This window comes from Anomaloglossus baeobatrachus, chromosome 9 (assembly GCF_048569485.1).
Source record: "Anomaloglossus baeobatrachus isolate aAnoBae1 chromosome 9, aAnoBae1.hap1, whole genome shotgun sequence".
In the NCBI taxonomy this organism is placed as follows: Eukaryota; Metazoa; Chordata; class Amphibia; order Anura; family Aromobatidae; genus Anomaloglossus; species Anomaloglossus baeobatrachus.
In genome coordinates, this window is record NC_134361.1 from 92,315,023 (window position 1) to 92,333,820 (window position 18,798).

The 18,798-nt window shown below is 45.2% G+C and overlaps 1 protein-coding gene across 1 annotated transcript in view; it reads right to left on the minus strand.

The window, feature by feature from the left end:
* Positions 1-796: 796 nt before the first annotated feature.
* The window catches only part of AMER1 (APC membrane recruitment protein 1), a 34,046-nt gene continuing 16,044 nt past the window's right edge, over positions 797-18,798 (minus strand). The window contains exons 3-4 of the mRNA XM_075323888.1: positions 12,616-12,690; positions 797-7,138 (exon numbers count right to left, since the gene is read on the minus strand). Of these exons, the coding sequence (XP_075180003.1) occupies positions 3,801-7,052 (3,252 nt within the window). The 5' untranslated portion in view covers positions 7,053-7,138; positions 12,616-12,690 and the 3' untranslated portion in view covers positions 797-3,800. The remainder of the gene's footprint in view (positions 7,139-12,615; positions 12,691-18,798) is intronic.

Sequence of the window (18,798 nt, forward strand, 5' to 3'; positions counted from 1 at the left end):
GTTTAACACCTTTAATATGGAGAACTCAACTGATGTGGTGACGGTAAAAGGGGTATATGATAAATTTAATCAACAAGCATCAGTGAATTACATTAGGGTATTTCACTCATCCAAAATTAGAGTTTCCAGGGTGCTCTGCAAATATAAGATCATTAGCAGTAGAGGCAATAAATACTGGTCCACAGAAATGGGGTTGTACAGCAGAAGTGGCAAAATTACAGCCAGTGAAATTGTGAAACAAAAATGCAACTCTGCTATTTTTTGCGGGGGTTCGTTCAGCTTTATTGTTATAAAGGAAACCTGTCAAACACTACTAACCTGCAAATATGGGGTTAATTTGCAGGTTAATCGCATTTGGACACCGTACAGCCACCTCGCTCTGGGCCCCGCTGTCAGGAGGAAATTACAACATTTTCAAGATTATAAGATGCCCTTTTTTCCTCCCAAAACTGGGAGTAAAATGGAGACGAGTCTTACATCCGGATATGGCTTATCAGGTCGGCGGAGCGGGGTCATAGGAGATAAGGTCAGCGATACTGAGGGCTCGGAGAAGCAGTGGAGCTGCTCAGAAGGGTCACAGGACAGGATGTCTCGGCAACGGGTGCAATGATCTGACTGTGGGCTCCATTGAATCGCCTGCGGTTGACACGACGAACTTCAAGAAAATGGCCATGTATGTGCGCATGCACCACCTCCACGGCCATTTTCTTGAAGTCCATCCTGTTAACCACAGGTGATTCAAAGGCGCCCACAGTCAGATCAATGGCACCCGGCCCAAAGACCCCCCCCCCCCTTCCGCAGCCCATTGGCAGATCAATGGCGCCCACTGCCATGGCACCCCCAAGCCTGCAGCATCACCGACCCTCCTGAGTCACAACACAGCCTCCTCTGAGCCCGAAGCATTGCTGATCCTGCCTCCTGTGACCTCCCTGAGCTGTTCCACCACTGCCATTTCTACCTGGTGAGCATTGGATTAAGACCTCATTTTAACGTTAACATTTTTTTCTATTTTCCTTCTCTTAATTTGGGGTGCATCTTATAATCCAGTGTATCTTATAAAACAAAAAAATACAGTAACTTTACTCCCTCCAGTTTTCAGTCACAGAGGCACGACTGACCCAGATTCAGTCACCGCTCAGTACACAATGCCTGCACCCAGTCACTGACTGACAACAGGCTGTGTACTGACACAATACTGAGCCGGGAGGGATTAAGTACAACCCGGACTTTTTGTGTGTGTAACAAGCAGATGTGGTTTTTTTATTGTTTTTTTTTTTTTATACCACCTTGGGTAATTGTGACATTCAAATTGCTTCTTATTGCATTTTCTTAGGTGTAGCTGTGTGTGTGGGGGATCTATTTTGAATTGCAATAACAAATATGTATATTTTTTTACCCTTCCTATATATCTAAGGCCTAAGACACACGGCGAGAAAAATGGTGCGAGTGGAATGCGATAAATCATCGCATTCCACTCGACCAATATTAGCCTGTGTGTCAGCACCCACGAGCGATTATTTTCTTAGCCCTAATCGGACCGAGAAAACAATGGCAGCATGCTGCGAGTGTAATGCGAGTCTTTTTCTCTAGCACCCATTCAAGTATATGGGGCGAGAGAAAAATCACACTGCAGTCACGGTACAACAGTGTACCGCGAATGCAGTGTGAGAATGGCAATAGCCAGCTACGGAGGAGAGAGGGAGATAAATCTCATCCTCCCCTCCTCAGCGTCCGCTCGCACAGTCAGACCTCAGTCGCAGGGACACTCGCACGACACTCGGCTCTGCCGTACTGCCAGCGTGAGCCGAGTGTCATGCGAGGAAATCGCAGTAATCCCCGTGTGGCCCCGGCCTAACTGTACTGATTCCAATTTTTTAATGTTTTTCAAAACTTTTTTTCAGTCCCCTAGTAGGCTTAAACCTTTGATCGCTGGTACCTATATACAGTAATGATTTAGTATTCTAGTATATAAATAGGACAGTCATGACGTCACAGGAGAATTAACACCACAGAGTGGGGGCTTAAGCCGCCCACTAGAGATAGATTGAACTGATCAGATTAAATCTCTTGTGCAGGATTTCTACATGATTGACAGTTTCAGGATCCTGCAAGAAAAACTGCAGACAAAAAAAAAGTGCCAAAATATATAGATCATTTTACTGTTTTTTGTTTAATTTTGACATTTATGTCTAAGTTTAGCATTAGTCCCCGTGCACAGATCAGTGTCTAGCAAAGTTTGAAATACAATTTCACTTACCTGCTGCAGTTGTACGGACATTATTTTGTCACATTCTGCTCTACAGCTACTAACATACAGTAGTAATTACCTGTTTTATCAAAGCGTTGTAGAAAAAGCACCTTGGAAACTCATGTGAGGGACGTAAAATAATGTCATCGATATATAAAATATCCTAATTGTGCTATTTTACCTATTAAAGGGAATAGGTCACCAGATTTTTGCTCCCCCATCTGAGAGCAGCATAATGAAGAGACCCCAATTCCAGCGATGAGTCACTTATTGAGTTTCTTGCTGTCATTTTGATATAATCAATCTTTTATCAGCTACAGATCTAGCAGATATTTGAATGTTGAGCTCTATAACTCCTCCCACAACACTGATTGACAGCTTTCTGTGTACACTTTATATGGGCAGATAGTTGTCAATCAGTACTGGGGGTCGGGTTAATCAGCGGCATAAATATGCTGGACCACCTGCAGTATGACGAGTAGTCCTGTAATGATTTCCTGCTGATTAAACAAATGATTTTAATCAAAATTACACTAAGCAGCCCAGTAAGTGACACATCGCTAGAATCAGGATGTGTCTCTACATTACAGTGCTCTCATATTTGGTGGCAAAAACCTGGTGACAGATTTTTAAGAAATATTTTGAATGTGTGTGGGAAGGGAGGAGGGGGGAATCTGTCTAGAATTACAATTTGCACAATTTCGGCTTTTTTCTGTGGCTTAGCCTGGGCTTTTACTGATTGGGTGCAAATCTGTCTATTGCCATATATTACGGTACTTTTCAAAGCCTGCACCTGACCATGTCCTTAATAAATTCAAAACTGGAGTACACTGAAGCGGAAAGATATGCATGCCTATGAATTAATGTGGTGCATTTTAATCCATCGCACCCTTCATCCACTAGCTTGTGTAGATTAATCATGGCCAAATCTTCATTTTAAAACCACATCTATAGAGAATTTGGAAGAAGAATACAATTTGGAAGGTTGGGGGTGGGGGGTGGGGGGGGAATTGGCAATGTTCACCCAGAAATGTTTCATTCTCTTCCATGGACTGTCTGGAACAATAACATGGCAGAGTAGTGTTGTCCAACAACCATAGTTTATCGTTTTGTAATCTCATGCAATAAAAAGTTTAGGACCATGTGGCTTGGTATTCTCTGATCAGCCTGGTTGATGCCATATTTTCTTTCCTTACTATTAACAAGTCACAATGTAAAGTTTAAAGCACTGTGGTGTGGTAAAAATTGCATTAGAAGTTAGAAGACTAAAGTAGTGAAACAATCAATGCATATGAGCCCTGACCCACCTCGGTACTAGTTCAAATCTAGACAACCTGATAAAATAAATAACCACAAAATTAAAAAAAAAAAAAAAATGTGACATGGATGTGGTTAAATACTAAGTAAAATAAATAGAAAAAAAAAATATTGCATTTGCAAAATGTATACCAGATGCTTCCATTTTGTTTTGGCCTGGCTATTTAAGCCATGTCAGAAGCATGTATCCATTAGGACATAGCTTAAAAGCATAAAAGTTTGCTTATAAAATAAATTAGCCATTTGGACATTCGCTGCAGCCGTTACGCCAGTCATCTTCTGATGTTCCTCTATGGTCAAAGCGCTCCTTTATTGGCCCAGACCTCTTCAGATAATCTTTTAATGAATTCAAGTCTTCTTGCTTGTGTTGTTGGGGCATCGCTTGTGTAATGCCCACTGGTTTGACCCTTATTTGTTTTTGAGGGGTGTGATAATCATAATTGTAATCTACATCTACTCCCCTCTGCTCTTCCAGTGGTGAGACACGAGCAAGTTTCTTTGTAGTGTTTTCTCTGGGATTTCGAAAGGATATGGCGCCCTCCTGGGACTGGCTAGTGTTACACTGTAAGAGGTCTGTAGTGTTTGCCATCTGTCTGGTGTTCACTGGCAGCTGGCTACTTGAACTAGAACCCGAAGGCTCACTGGTATAACATTGCTTTGAAGGCTGAACTGGTGCATAGCTTTCAAACTGTTCATTTGTTGGCATAATCTGCTCTAAAATGGGACATCTATTAAAAGCTGACCCTTCTCCAGGTAAGCAGGAATCTTCACACTGCCAAGAATTCTTTCCCTCCACCCAAGGGACAAGATTATCATAGGATTTCAGGCCACTCTTGGGCAAATGCAAAGTGCCAAGTTCTAGTTCTAAAATCTCTGTGTCAAGCGACTTGCTTCTTCTATTAAGAGAAAGTGGAACTGGACTTGAGGGACTTAACTTATATTGGTCCAAGTGACGAGGAAGACTTGTGACTCCCCAGTTATAACTTTGGAAAGAATGATGAGAGTCCATCTGCATGAGTTGTTCATCGCACTCAGCCAATGACTCTTGTACATAGCTGTGATCAAAGCCCTCAAACGATGAAACAACATCCTCATCTGGACTTAGGTCTAGTTGTTCTTCACACTCGCCTTCATTTTCTACATCTACAATATCAAAGGTCACCATAGTAGGAAGAGCGTCAAGATTGTGATGGAATGAGGAGCTTGAACCAGCACTTCCAAGCCTTTCAGAAATACTTGAAAATAACATACCATTACTGGCAAACTCAACAAGCGTCTGAGAAAAGTTTACAGCTTGCTCACAATCATTTTCCTGACTATATCCAGAAATGGAATCAGAGTCAAATACATTCTTAATATGGTCCATAGGGGTAACATTCGGGTTGGAAAGCTTAGTAGCATTTGTCATTGTGGCATTCTGATTTTGTGTTTCAAGGCTATCAACATTCAACTCAAAACCAGAATCTTCTACTAGGCCATTTCCCTTAAGGTCCTGTCCCTTTATATAGTCTGTATCCTTGAAGTCTTTCCAGACAAGTTTCTCAGGTTGGGCATGTAGTATTCCTTTGTCAGCTCCATCTCTGCTCACATTTGGTAGTAAATATTGTTCTCTAGAATGACAGCTTTTGTTTTTAAGAGCTGAGCTGGCACTTCTAATTTCACATTCAGCATTTTGGTTTTCTTTGGAAAATATATCGTTACTTAGATGATCCATTCCTTTCATTGCCGCTTCTCGCTGCCTCTCCCAGAACAATAACTGTTTCTGAATCATGGCCAAGCGTTCCTCTTCAGTCTCAGTTGCTCCTTTACTGTGTTCAACATTCTGAATTAAACCGCTGTCTATGGGAAGACTAAAGTCAAAAAACTGATCGAATATTTTTGGGCACACTGTTTTCCTGTCGTAGAGGGTCTCTCCACCAGATGCAGGGCTCATTAAACTGTCATCCGGTTCATAAAATTCATAAAGTGCATCTCCACTGTAGCTGTCTCTAGGAAGACGTTCTTTTTGGGAAAAGCCCTCTGCACCATCGTCATCAGGACCAGGAGTGGTAGAGTCATAATATCCTTCATCACTATTCGGAGCAGACTCTTGCTGATCGCTTTGAGGTGTTAATAATTCTGTGTTACTAAGGACGCTCCTGTCGACAAATGCATCTTCAGCCGCCATAGCATAAGCAGTAGGTTCCAATTCAGTAAAGCTTTTAGACATACTGTCATGCTCCTTTTCATCTTCCAGTTCATAGCTAGCACCTCCTTCATGGCCATTTTCTAACAGCTGCTGTAAGTACTCTTCCTCCATATCATCGGGTGTTGCCATCTCCTCACCGCCTCCCTGATAAGTAACAAGACAAGAACTTCTCTTTGTTGCCTCTCGACTTCTTTCAACGGAAACTGAATTATCACTGATGTTGTCCATGTCCTGTTCAGCAATGATATCCCCACAACCTGTAAAGGAGTCAAAACTCTTCAGGGATGAAACATCCTCAAACATCAGGCTTAGCTGGTCACCAACGGAATTAAGAGGCTCCCGGTCTACAGATACAGATTTTCCACCATCCGTAAATTCACCTTTAGGATCCAAACAATCAATATGACCATCAGGCTTAGAGTCAGTGGCATGATTTTGGTCGAAAGAAGGTACCTCATTGGTTTGTGTAAGCAATTCATCGGTTTTATGTGGTGCAACATCAGACGTGCTTACTGAGCACATTGGCATCTCCTCCTTCTCACATTCAGCAGTTACATTCAATGAAGACTCTGTTGATACATCAGAGTGCAGGCTGCTGATCTTTGGTTGCTCACTGTGGTCTTGCAGACCATCTTCCGATGAATATTTATTTAGCTGTTCTAATATAACACTCTGCGTTATATGATCATATCGCTCGCACTTTTCAGGATCAGGGGTTTTGTTTTTCTTATGACGCCGGATGCTACTAAATAATCCCTTCAGCCCTTTCTTTGGTCTGGGAAAAGAGAACGATTTATCGCCATTAAGTTTTTTGTCAAAGCATTCTGTGCTTCCCATTGGGGATACATCATGGAAATTAAAGTCAAGCTTAACTGGTGATGTAATGCCAGAGTCCGCACTAAGGGAACTGGGAAGAGTACTTGAAGTGGAAAGATCATTTCCATGATATTTGCTGGTATCTGAATACCCTTCCTTATTTTCAGCATGCACATCACTGAGGCCATCGTGGGTCTTGCTTTTACTCACGGACTTCCTTGAGTTACCTTTCCCTAAACCCTTGTGCTTTCCCCCAAAGAAGCTGGGCAGTGTACAAATACTTTTTCTCCCTCCAAAGAATTTGAAGGGATTTTTTTTCTGCTTTCCAGTAGCTTGTTGGTCAGTGCATGATCCCGTCGGTATTGAAAGGACATCTACTTTGGCAGGTTCTCCAATATGAGGAACCTCAACCAGTGTTTCAGAGACCGAAGAGGATGGCTTTATACAAGAACTTTCCTCTCGGCAACTATGGCCAGCTTCCATGACAACTCATATGCTGATCTGAAGCGTGAAACTGCAAAAGGTGCTGGAGGCCAGCTAGTACAGGCGGAGAAACATTCCTTTTATTCCTGCAAGACAAAAAATTAAAAAACAACAACAACATGATAAGTTGGTTGTACAGTCATATGGTTGAATCAAACAAAAACATAGCTTGTAAAGATTACTTAAGATTACTTGGAAAGGTGCTACTTTTTTAGTTGGATGTTTTTATGGTTACTGAAGTACAATTATAAGCATTAAAAAAATATAAAATTTTTAAACTTTTGAAAAATACATCAAATTTATGTGAAGACAAAGTTCCCTGTTGCCTCCCCTCCTCCATCCCAAAGGCTTTGAAAATTCTTCCATACATACTGGATATCGACTTCAATCCTCAATCATTGGGTGGGTAAACCCCTCAAAAATTGTAATAAACTCCAAGCCCTGATTAAACAAGAATGGGTTGTCAGGATTTGGCCCATGACCTAATATTCAGAATCCCAGGAAGAATGGCAAATGTCTTGAAAAGCAAGGGACAATACTACATTTTGAGAATTTACATGAATTATATAGAGTTTGTTGTGAGAATACATTCCATTTTATTCTTAGAGAAACCATCTTGTCTTATAAGTGAATGATGTCCTAGAGCTTAGCTAACACTGATGGGTGGGGAAGTTTCACCTTTCTATACACACCACTGCGGCTCTCATTGGTGTTTAGTTCTGAGGAGTTATTTCTTGGTTTGGGATACTATATAAACTGGTCACATGATGTAATAACGCAGATACTTTCAGTACACCACAAAGCAAGAGTGCTGCAATAATTTCCCGAGCGCTTGTAAAACAAATCTTACTCATTTGGAGTTCCAATGGCATTGAAGGAGTGTATTTCACTCACATTGTCAATAAAAGTTTAAAAACTTCTGAAAGGCTGATAATTGTACTTCAGTGACCATAGGAACATCTGACAAAAAGACCTAAACATACTGAAGCAGCAAACTGTGAAAAACAAAATTTGTCAGTCTCAAAACTTTTGGCCACAACTTTAAATGCATAAATTTGCTGTAGATTATGAAAGCATTTCCCGACATATACTACATATGCAATCTCAAATATAATAGGCACTGTGCCTGAGACAAGTAGGTTTTTGTGTTTTTTTTAAATGCATGTGTATTAATTATAATACACTACAATACAATTAATACACTGTGTATTAATTAGATGGTGAATGAGATGGGGTTTTTTTTGTTTTGTTTTTTATTTCATCCATTAAGATTAGTTTTTGCACAATAAAGAAATATAATTTAAGAACAAGCAGTGTTCCATCATGCTACAAAGCACTCTAACCATGGTGCTATTCGATGTATAATCAATGCTTTAAACAGTAGGACAAAAGCAATCACTTGAAAATCTATTTTCTTTTAAAAGGTTTGTCTATGTTTGGTACAAAAGCAGAGCGTACGGTTAGGATTCTCCGGTGACAGCAGCGCACGGCCTAGCTCAATTCACTCTGGCACTGAGGAATCGTGACAAGCATGTCATCTGCAGACTGCGGGTATTCACAAGTCTGCAGTCAGAGTGACTGTAGACTTCCATGCACAACCTGGACCGCTTTAATTGCTTCAGTTCATCCTTTAAATACAACAATCATGTAGGATTGTAAAAATTAAGCATCTAAGACCAGCCATCCAGCCAGTTGCCTTATGGCAGGTTACAAGGACCCCACATATGCAAAAGCTGGTACAGAAGATCCATTTGCAATAAAGACAGACAGATATATTTGCTAAAGGTTTGCTAAATGTTGCCCTTATCCTAAGTGCTAGTCAACTATCTTATGTGTATGGGGCCATCCAACTTCTTCCCCACCTGATGACAAATGTCCAGGTCAACCTAAAGTTGGACATGTTTTCAATAGAAATGAGCAGAAATCAGATGTCTGACAATAGTCTATTGCCCTCTCCGTATAGAAAACCTGTGCACCCTCAGATGGGCAAGTATATGGGAATCAGGTCAGAAGGATAGCTGACAACTCAACCAGCATTTCGTCCTCTTAAACTAGGCTTTTCACTACACCAATACTGATAATCTAAACAATACATGTCATCAATTTCAGATCAGTGGAGTGAGACACCCAAAACCCCACGGATCTATTGCTGGCAGCCTCAATAGATGTAAGCAGTGCGACAAAGCAGAAGATGACCACTACCTCACATTGCTTAGTGGCCATTCTGTGGTACTGCAGATTAGCGCCAACATTTTATTTAAGTATTTGTCCTATTTATTTAATTAGCAGCTGATCTGCAGTAAATAAGTACAGTCACCTAATCAACTTGATAGGGTGGAGGCAGGGCTGTATTTTGCCTTCATGCTGCCCTAGGCACTTTAAGTGGTCGCGCCCCTTAGTGACAACGTAAAACTGAGTTTTCGCACACGACATCTGTTTAAGGCTAAGTTCACATTTCCGCTAAAATCTATCAGTCACAATCTGCTGCTCTTGTAAACAGCGGAATCCGTTTAGCGGATTCCGCTGCTCCCATAGACTTGTATGAGCAGCGGATTGTGACTGATGATGCTGCGTTGCACCCTCCGCCCGACTGATCAGTCGTGGAACGACTGACCGCCGGGCGGGAGGAACGCAGCATGTAACGTTTTTTGAGCAGCGAGATCCGTCGGATTTCGCTGCGCATGCTCTCTGGCTCCCTGCACACGTCACCAGCTTTGGTTGGTTACCCGATATTTACCCTGGTTACGGTGCAAGGAGCCAGCGCTAAGCGGTGTAGGCCCGTAACCAAGGTAAATATCGGGTAACCAAGGTAAACATCGGGTGCTTTGCGGTTACCCGATATTTAGGCTGGTTACATGTGCAGGGAGGCCGACACTTCCCCGCTCGGCCCCGCCCCCTCCCGCACTCCGCACATGTATGTACACACACACACACACATACACTCACCTGTCCCCAGCCATGCAGACCGCAGCACTTCCACTGACATCCTCAGCGCCTGGCCCCGCCCCCCGCTCGGCTCCGCCCCCTCCCGCACTTTGCATGTGCACACACATACATACATACATACATACATGCACATACACACACTCACTCACTCACACATACACTCACCTGTCCCCAGCCATGCAGACCGCAGCACTTCTACTGACATCCTCAGCGCCTGGCCCCGCCCCCCGCTCGGCTCTGCCCCCGAACTCCGCCCCCCCCGCACACAACGGAATCCGACAAAGAATTCTGTTCTTTGTCATCCGTTGTACAGCGTTGAACAGCGCATCAGTCACATGCGTCAAGCGACGCATGTGACTGATACAAATCAACGGAAATGTGAACTTAGCCTAAGGCAGATCTACTCTGTAAAAACACTTTTAAAAGTATCAATGAGAAACAAAAGGGCACTAACCCCCCCAATGGGGATCACCACGGGCACATCAAAACATAGCATGAGTATAACATATTCCCACTACACCATCCCCACTTATATACTGTGACTGTCACACTGCCCCTAATAAACTAAAACACCACACTGTCCTCACTTATAAACTACTATATACCCACCACACCTTCCTCGATTATGAAATATGATCTGTACGTTGTGAGGAGGGAGCGGCATGATGTGAGGACAGTGTCCCAATGCATGCTGCCCCCTCCTCACAGTGTCCCAATGCATGCTGCCCCCTCCTCACAGTGTCCCAATGCATGCTGCCCCCTCCTCACAGTGTCCCAATGCATGCTGCCCCCTCCTCACAGTGTCCCAATGCATGCTGCCCCCTCCTCACAGTGTCCCAATGCATGCTGCCCCCTCCTCACAGTGTCCCATGCATGCTGCCTTCCTCTTTTCCATAATGACACCTCCATTTTGCCCCACTCATGCTAAGACCACCACACTAGAGCTTATGCTGAGACACCCCCCTACACACACTACCCCACTCTTGATATTGACTCCCTTACATTGCTCCACTCCATACTGAGCCCACACATGCTGCCCCTTCTCCATAATGAGCTCCCAATGCTGCCCCCCCTCTTATTCTGAGTCCTTACACTCCCCCCACCCAATCGATTTTGTCATTGCACTATCCCTCAACCCCTGTCCTCTGTCTCTAGCATTGGCCCCTCTCTCCCATTCCCCCAGCAGCAGCCTCTCTACCCCCGCCTCCAGCAGCAGCCTCTCCCTCAGCATCAGCCTCACTCCCCATCCTCCGCCAGCATCAGCCTCACCCACCCATCCTCCGCCAGCATCAGCCTCACCCACCCATCCTCCGCCAGCATCAGCCTCACCCACCCATCCTCCGCCAGCATCAGCCTCACCCACCCATCCTCCGCCAGCATCAGCCTCCGCCAGCATCAGCCTCTCTCCAGCCAGCCTCCGCCAGCATCAGCCTCTCTCCAGCCAGCCTCTCTCCAGCCAGCCTCAGCCTCCCCCCAGGCCTCAGCCTCCCCCCAGGCCTCAGCCTCCCCCCAGGCCTCAGCCTCCCCCCAGGCCTCAGCCTCCCCCCAGGCCTCAGCCTCCCCCCAGGCCTCAGCCTCAGCCCAGGCCTCAGCCTCAGCCTCCCCCCAGCCTCAGCCTCAGCCTCCCCCCAGCCTCAGCCTCCGCCTCCCCCCAGCCTCAGCCTCCGCCTCCCCCCAGCCTCTCCCCAGTCTCAGCCTCTGCCTCCTCCCAGCCTCCCCCCAGTCTCAGCCTCTGCCTCCCTCCCCACAGTCTCAGCCTCTGCCTCCCTCCCCACAGTCTCAGCCTCTGCCTCCCTCCCCACAGTCTCAGCCTCTGCCTCCCTCCCCACAGTCTCAGCCTCTGCCTCCCTCCAGCCTCCCCACAGTCTCAGCCTCTGCCTCCCTCCAGCCTCCCCACAGTCTCAGCCTCTGCCTCCCTCCAGCCTCAGCCTCTGCCTGCCCCTCGTCCACTATCCTCATATTGCAGCCTCTGCCTGTCCCTCGTCCACTATCCTCACATTGCAGCCTCTGCCTGTCCCTCGTCCACTATCCTCACATTGTAGCCTCTGCCTGTCCACTATACTCACATTGTAGCCTGCCTGCCCCTCCCCCAGAATCCTCACTTCACAGCACTGGAACTTTGCCAGCGGTTACCTGCTCTTGTGCCTCCCGTCTCCTCTCGCTGCTGCCGCTCCTCCTACGGTGTCAGTCATCCTCCTACTGCTGCTGGCTCCGGTGAGTGTGCTGTCCTCCGCGGCATCTGCAGCATTGGATGCCACAGCACGGAGCGGATTGGCGCGCCTCTGACCCGGAAGTGCAGGCACTTCCGGGGTCAATCAGTTCTCTGTGCCCGGCGGCGCCCACAGTTTATCTGTATTCGCGTCTTAAAGACGCAGATACAGATAAATGAAAGTGCCAGCACCCCACAGTTGAGCTATTGATGGCCTGACCTAGGGATAGGTAATTTTTTTTTTCACTATACTAATATAGAATGCAAAGTCAAAACTCGGTCAAAACGGAGCAATCACATGCTGTTGCAATCCATCGGGGATAGCTCTGTTGCAATCCATCGGGGATAGCTCTGTTGCAATCCACTAGAAATGAAAACCACAAAGCAGATGGCAGATCTATACCATACCTGGTCTCCTAGAGCAGAAGCAGCAGTGGGCGCTGTGTGTAGTAAGTGGTCTTATAGCCCCCGCTCCTCAGCTGCCTGCAAAACAAATAACGGAAGAGGTAAGGAAATTGTGTGCTCCCTGCAAAACTGCACTGACACTGTGAATGTATATAGTTAAAGGCACATTCATACATCAGTTTTTCTCAGCCTATGGGCCTGTTAACATGTTCACAATTTTTTTTCCTTGGATCCGTGCAAAATAATTGCAAATATGTCGAGTCAAAATTGGCAATGCAATAAGTCAGTGGAAAAAATAAATAAAATCATATAGCACTGATGTCATCCATCTGCTGCTCATTTTTTAAACTCTCCAACACAATTCGGTTTATTTTTCCTCATATGTTAAAAAATAAACACAATAATAATAAATAAAATATAATACCTAACTTTTAGCGTTTTCACTAATTTCATGCAACAGAACTTGTAAACAACATTAAAAAAAAAAGGAAAAAAAAAAACAAACAAAAAAACTATTGAGTGATAGTTTGATGTTCTAGACCTGTCTGTGGAAGGGTAAATTCAAGGTATTACACAATTTATCGTATCGCACTCGAACATGAAAATCGCAAGTGGACATGAGCCCTAAAGGCCGCTTGACAGGCTGCGATATCGTGCGCCAGCGTGGGTACCCGCCCCCATCGGTTGTGCGATATGGGCAAATCGCTGCCCGTGGCGCACAACATCGCCCAGATCCACCACACTACTTACCTGCCCTGCGACGTCGCTGTGACCGGCGAACCTCCTCCTTTCTAAGGGGGCGGTTCGTTTAGCGTCACAGCGACGTCACAGCTGCGTCACTGAACTGCCGCCCAGTAGAAGCGGAGGGGCGGAGATTAGCGGGACGAACATCCCGCCCACCTCCTTCCTTCCGCATTGCGGGCGGGAGGCAGGTAAGGAGAGGTTCCTCGTTCCTGTGGTGTCACACGTACCGATGTATGCTGCCGCAGGAACGAGGAACAACTTCGTTACTGCTGCAGCAACGATATTTGAGAATGGACCCCCATGTCACCGATGAGCGATTTTGCAACGATGCAAAAATCGCTCAAAGGTGTCACACGCAACGGCATCGCTAAAGCGACCGGATGTGCGTCACAAATTCCGTGACCCCAACGAGATCGCTTGAGCGATGTCGCAGCGTGTAAAGCGGCCTTAAGGCTGATATCTGCACCCTGAGATTGCTAGTGGATAATCCAAAGACTAACCCTTTCTGAAGAAACCCTAGGATGAACCCCATCGTAACCCCATCCTCACCAGGTTTACCCAAGTGTTTGGATAGGAACTTTTTTCCAGGTTCTACCATATATCATAGTTATTAGTTTCCTATTCTTAAGTAAGGTAGATATTAAGCTTGGGGAAAACCCTTTCTGAATCAGAAGTGACCTCAAATTCCAGACTGTCAAATGCAGTCTGGTCGCTTGTGGATGCCAGACCAGACCCTGGATTAGAAGATCTGGAATTTTCGGTAGGATCCATCAATTGGTGAAAGACATCAGACTCATCCATGAAATCCATGGCCTTTTTGGCCAGAACGTGGCAATCAGGATTATTCTCACCCTGTCCTCACAGATTTTCCTTAGTAATGCTGAAACCAGCATTATTTGGAAAAAAAGGCATAAGCCAGGTCAAAGTCCCAAACAATTTGAAAGGCATCTACTATGCAAAAAATCTCCCTGAGACTTAAAAAGCCAAACTTTTTACGGTCCTTTTCTGCCCGTTTGCAAATAGGTCAATACTCGGAAGGCTCTATAGGTCCACTATCTGTTCAAAGACCATCATATGCCACAGCGCTTTACAGAGATCATCACTGTTCCCATTCAGTATGTCCATTATCAGTATGTTTTTGGAGTGTGGAAGGAATTGGTAGTTCCTGGAGGAACCAAAGTACCCAGAGGAAACCCATGCAAACACGGGGATAACATACAAACTCCTTGCAGACATTTTCCTTGGTGGTATATGACCCCGGTGCTGCAAAGCAACAGTGCTAACCACTGAGCCACCGTGTTGCCCATAGATAGCCTTCCCATCTAAAGGATCTTTCAGGAATCCCATGTCTTCGAAAGGTAGTGATGATCTTTTAGAAGATTTAGCCACTCGGTACTTTACCACAAAGTGCGGTTTTCTTTTCCTCAAGGGGAACCAACCCTCTTTGATGCTTGCGTCATTCCTTTTCAATGAGAGCCTGTAACTTCTCATTGATCAAGGAGGTTGACCACTTCCTCTGAACTAATCGTCTAAACATAAGATCTTGTACCAATCCAAAGGGTTTTAAACTTCTGTGATGCCCATAGTGGCCCTTAACGCTTTAACTAAAGTGTGTCTTAAATAGGGAGGGAAGGCCTGCCCCCCCGTACCATCCTCTTCTGCCACGAATTGGGCAATTTATCCCTGCAGAGGACACACGTCTTGGTTCTTTCCAAGCAATTAATAACCAAAAAGAAAGTAATCTGTGATGTTTTTTGATATTAAATCACCCCCAATGTGTTTTAAATGACAGAGAATATATTATAGATATATAATGTGTGTTGCTTAGGTGAATGCAGTACATACCATATGTTTCAGTCATTGGGGTGGCGCTTTTCCTTGGTTTAGTCACTGTCAGTCTAGTTCAGTCACTAATTAAAATATATATTTATTTTTTTTTAAACTTAGTCACGCCCCCTGCACTGTAACTGATTACACCGGTCCATCATCAGTTCTTCATTGCTGAGCTCCGCCCATAACAGTCACATGGACGTGACATCACTACAGGTCTTCACCACCACTTCTCTAATGCTGAGCTTCGCCCATTGTCACAGCTCCAGGGTTTTGCACAGGGCTGTGGAGTCGGTAAGCCAAACCTTCGACTCAGACTCCTCAATTTCTCTTGCACAGACTCCGACTCCTACATGCCGTATTTTTCGGACTATAAGACGCACCAGACTATAAGACGCACCCTGGTTTTAGAGGAGGAAAATAGGAAAATAAAAAAATGTGGTCATGACACACTTATGGGGCGAGGATCTGCTGCTGACACTCTTATGGGGGTAATGTCCCCAAATTCTCTACTAAGGTACCCCATCCTGGTAATGATCCTCCTGCCTTGTATATGATCCTGCTATAAACCCCCATCCTGCTTATATACCAGCATCCTGCTCATATTCCCCCATCCTGTTGATATACCCCCCCATCCATCCTGTTCATATTCCCCCATCCATCCTGCTCATATACTCCCATCCTGCTCATATACTCCCATCCTGCTCATATACTCCCATCCTGCTCATATACTCCCATCCTGCTCATATACCCCCCATCCATCCTGCTCATATACTGCCATCCTGTTCATATACCCCCGATCCTGTTCATATACTCCCATCCTGTTCATATACTGCCATCCTGTTCATATACCCATATCCTGCTCATATACTCCCATCCATCCTGCTCATATACTGCCATCCTGTTCATATACCCATATCCTGCTCATATACTCCCAACCTGCTATATGCCCCCATCATGCTCATATACTATCCTGGTATATGGCCTGTATCCTATAGCACAGAGGAAAAAAAACAAACGTTTATACTCACCTTTTCCTCACTCCCTCCAGCACCGATCATCTTCCTCTCTGCACCACTGACCTGTGTGTGTGGAGCCGTTCCCCTGCAGCACGCGATGTCTTCCTGTCTGTGCCGATCAGCTGACCGGCACAGACAGGAAGACATAGCGTGCTGCAAGGGGACGGCTCCACACATGGGGACGGGTGAGTGTACTGATTCACTGCACCCCGCGCTGATGATGACGCGCGGGGAGCAGTGAATACAGCCGCACATGATCACTCCAGGCTGTAATTGCCAGGGGTGATCATGCGGACCGGCTCTTTACTATGTGCGCGTCCCCGCTCATCCTCCCGCCCACCTGTCAGCGCCGGCTTCTGCGCTGAGAAATGGGCGGGAGGATGGGTGTGCATATGTAATGAGCGGGCCCACGTGGTCACAGCACGCTGCTCTAGCCTGCTCGTGCCCCCGATGACCCGCTCCACCGCAGCACCTCATTCCCCGCAGCCACAGTCAGACCATAAGACGCACCCCCCAACTTTCCCCCAACATTTGGGGGGAAAAAAAAAGTGCGTCTTATGGTCCGAAAAATACGGTATATTGCTTATAGTTAGGTGAAAAATGTATTTTAGTACATGAACATTTGTATGTGAACATCAGACATTTAATAATTTTTATGATACAATAATCAATATATTTGGATAGAACATAAAATATATTTATTGGATACAACTTTAGAACACAAACTGTAATAAATTGTAAATATGTAATACACAGTAGATTACATACAAATCTTGTGTGTATTTATCTTGTGTATAATTATATATATATATATATATATATATATATATATATATAATTTTATTACATATTTACAATTTATTAGTTTTTTGTGTTCTAGAGTTGTATTCTAATAAGTATATTTTATGTTCTATCCAAATATATTGATTATTGTATCATTAAAATGATTCAATGTCTGATGTTCACACTGTACTACAATACATTTTTTACTTAAATATAAGCATTATACTAAATATTATTTAGTAAAATATTCAGCACATTCTGCATTGCACTACTGTCCCCAATTTATTATATTTTTTAGGATTCGGAGTCGGTGCATTTTATACCGACTCCACCAAAATGAGCTCCGACTCCACAGCCCTGGTTTTGCATGTCTTCTTTGGAGCGCTGTGACCATGCTACCATATTGGACGGAGCTCAGAACTTGAGTGACAGTGACTGAACAAAGGAAAAGCGCCACTCCTATGACTAAAACCTAAGATATGTAATGCATTCACCTAAGCGTATAAAGTCTTTTTAGTCAAGTGATGCACATTGCATCATTTAAAAACACATGGGGGGGGGGGGGGGGGGTTTAATATAAACCCCCCCCCCCCCAAAAAAAAAAAAAACATGACCGGTTCCCTTTAATACCCTGGTGAACTTTAACAAAGATCACTCAAGATCAGCTGCTTTAATAATGTTACCGATAGGGAGGCAGGATCAAATCAGCCAAGTGTTGCTCCCTGGAGGACGTGGTTCCATCCCAAACTATTCTGCTTTGCAGATGGGCCTTACTGTTGCTCCCAGTGATCCTCTTGTCACTCGAGCGATTGTCACTGCTGCCGCGGATCATGCTCCTTCTGCAGCTCCTCCATAGACGTACTAGTGAGAACAACTGGAGCACAAGACCCGCTCTCAGGCAGACAGACCTCATTTTAAATTAGGGACCAGCCACCAGCTGATTGTTCCAGTTGGCACCTCCTCCGGACTCCCTAGAAGTGAAGATTGTCATGTTCAGACCCGGTTATGAAGTCGCCAGTGTGTTTGTTATTTGGGCACACCTTTCCCAGCACATGCGCAGACCCAGCTATGATGCACGTCTCTGCCAATGTGCCACGAACATGGGACGACCCAACCAATGCAGTGGCTGGCAGAGAAGTGGAGACTGCAGCTGCTACTCACGTCTGCCCATCAGCCAGAGCCCCTACTGGACCCACTAAGGCTACTTTCACACATCCGGTTTGAGCTCTGCGGCTCAATCCGGCTGTGAAAACTATGCAACGGATGCGGCGAAAACACCGCATCCTTTGCATAAGTTTTTACATGCGGCCCATCCGTTTTTTTCCGGTTGCGGCATGCTACTGAGCATGCGCAGTGGAAAAAAACGCATGCGGCGAGCGGATGCGTTTTTTTTGCCGCATCCGGCCTCCATAGGTATGCATTGAAAAATGCGCCGCAGCGGCCGGATGCGGCGCGATGCGGTGTTTTTTGCCGGAGCAAAAAACGTTGCAGGGAACGTTCAATCCGGCCGCGGCATCGGCTAAATCTGCCGCATGCGGCAAAAACCGGACCGAACGCAAGCCCCTGCGGCACAATACGGCACTAATGTAAGTCTATGCAAAAAAAAAAAAAAAAAAAAAAACGCAACCGGCAGAGCAAAAATCCGGATGTGTGAAAGTACCCTTAGGCACCTCCAAGACCTGAATCTACGCTGCTACACGCCACTGCTCCCGCCAGCTAGGCCAGTGAAAAAAGAGAATCTTCATCCATCTTTCTTGTGTAGGGTCCCTACAAGGACAGGAAACAAACTGAAGCAGGGCTAGAGGTTCTG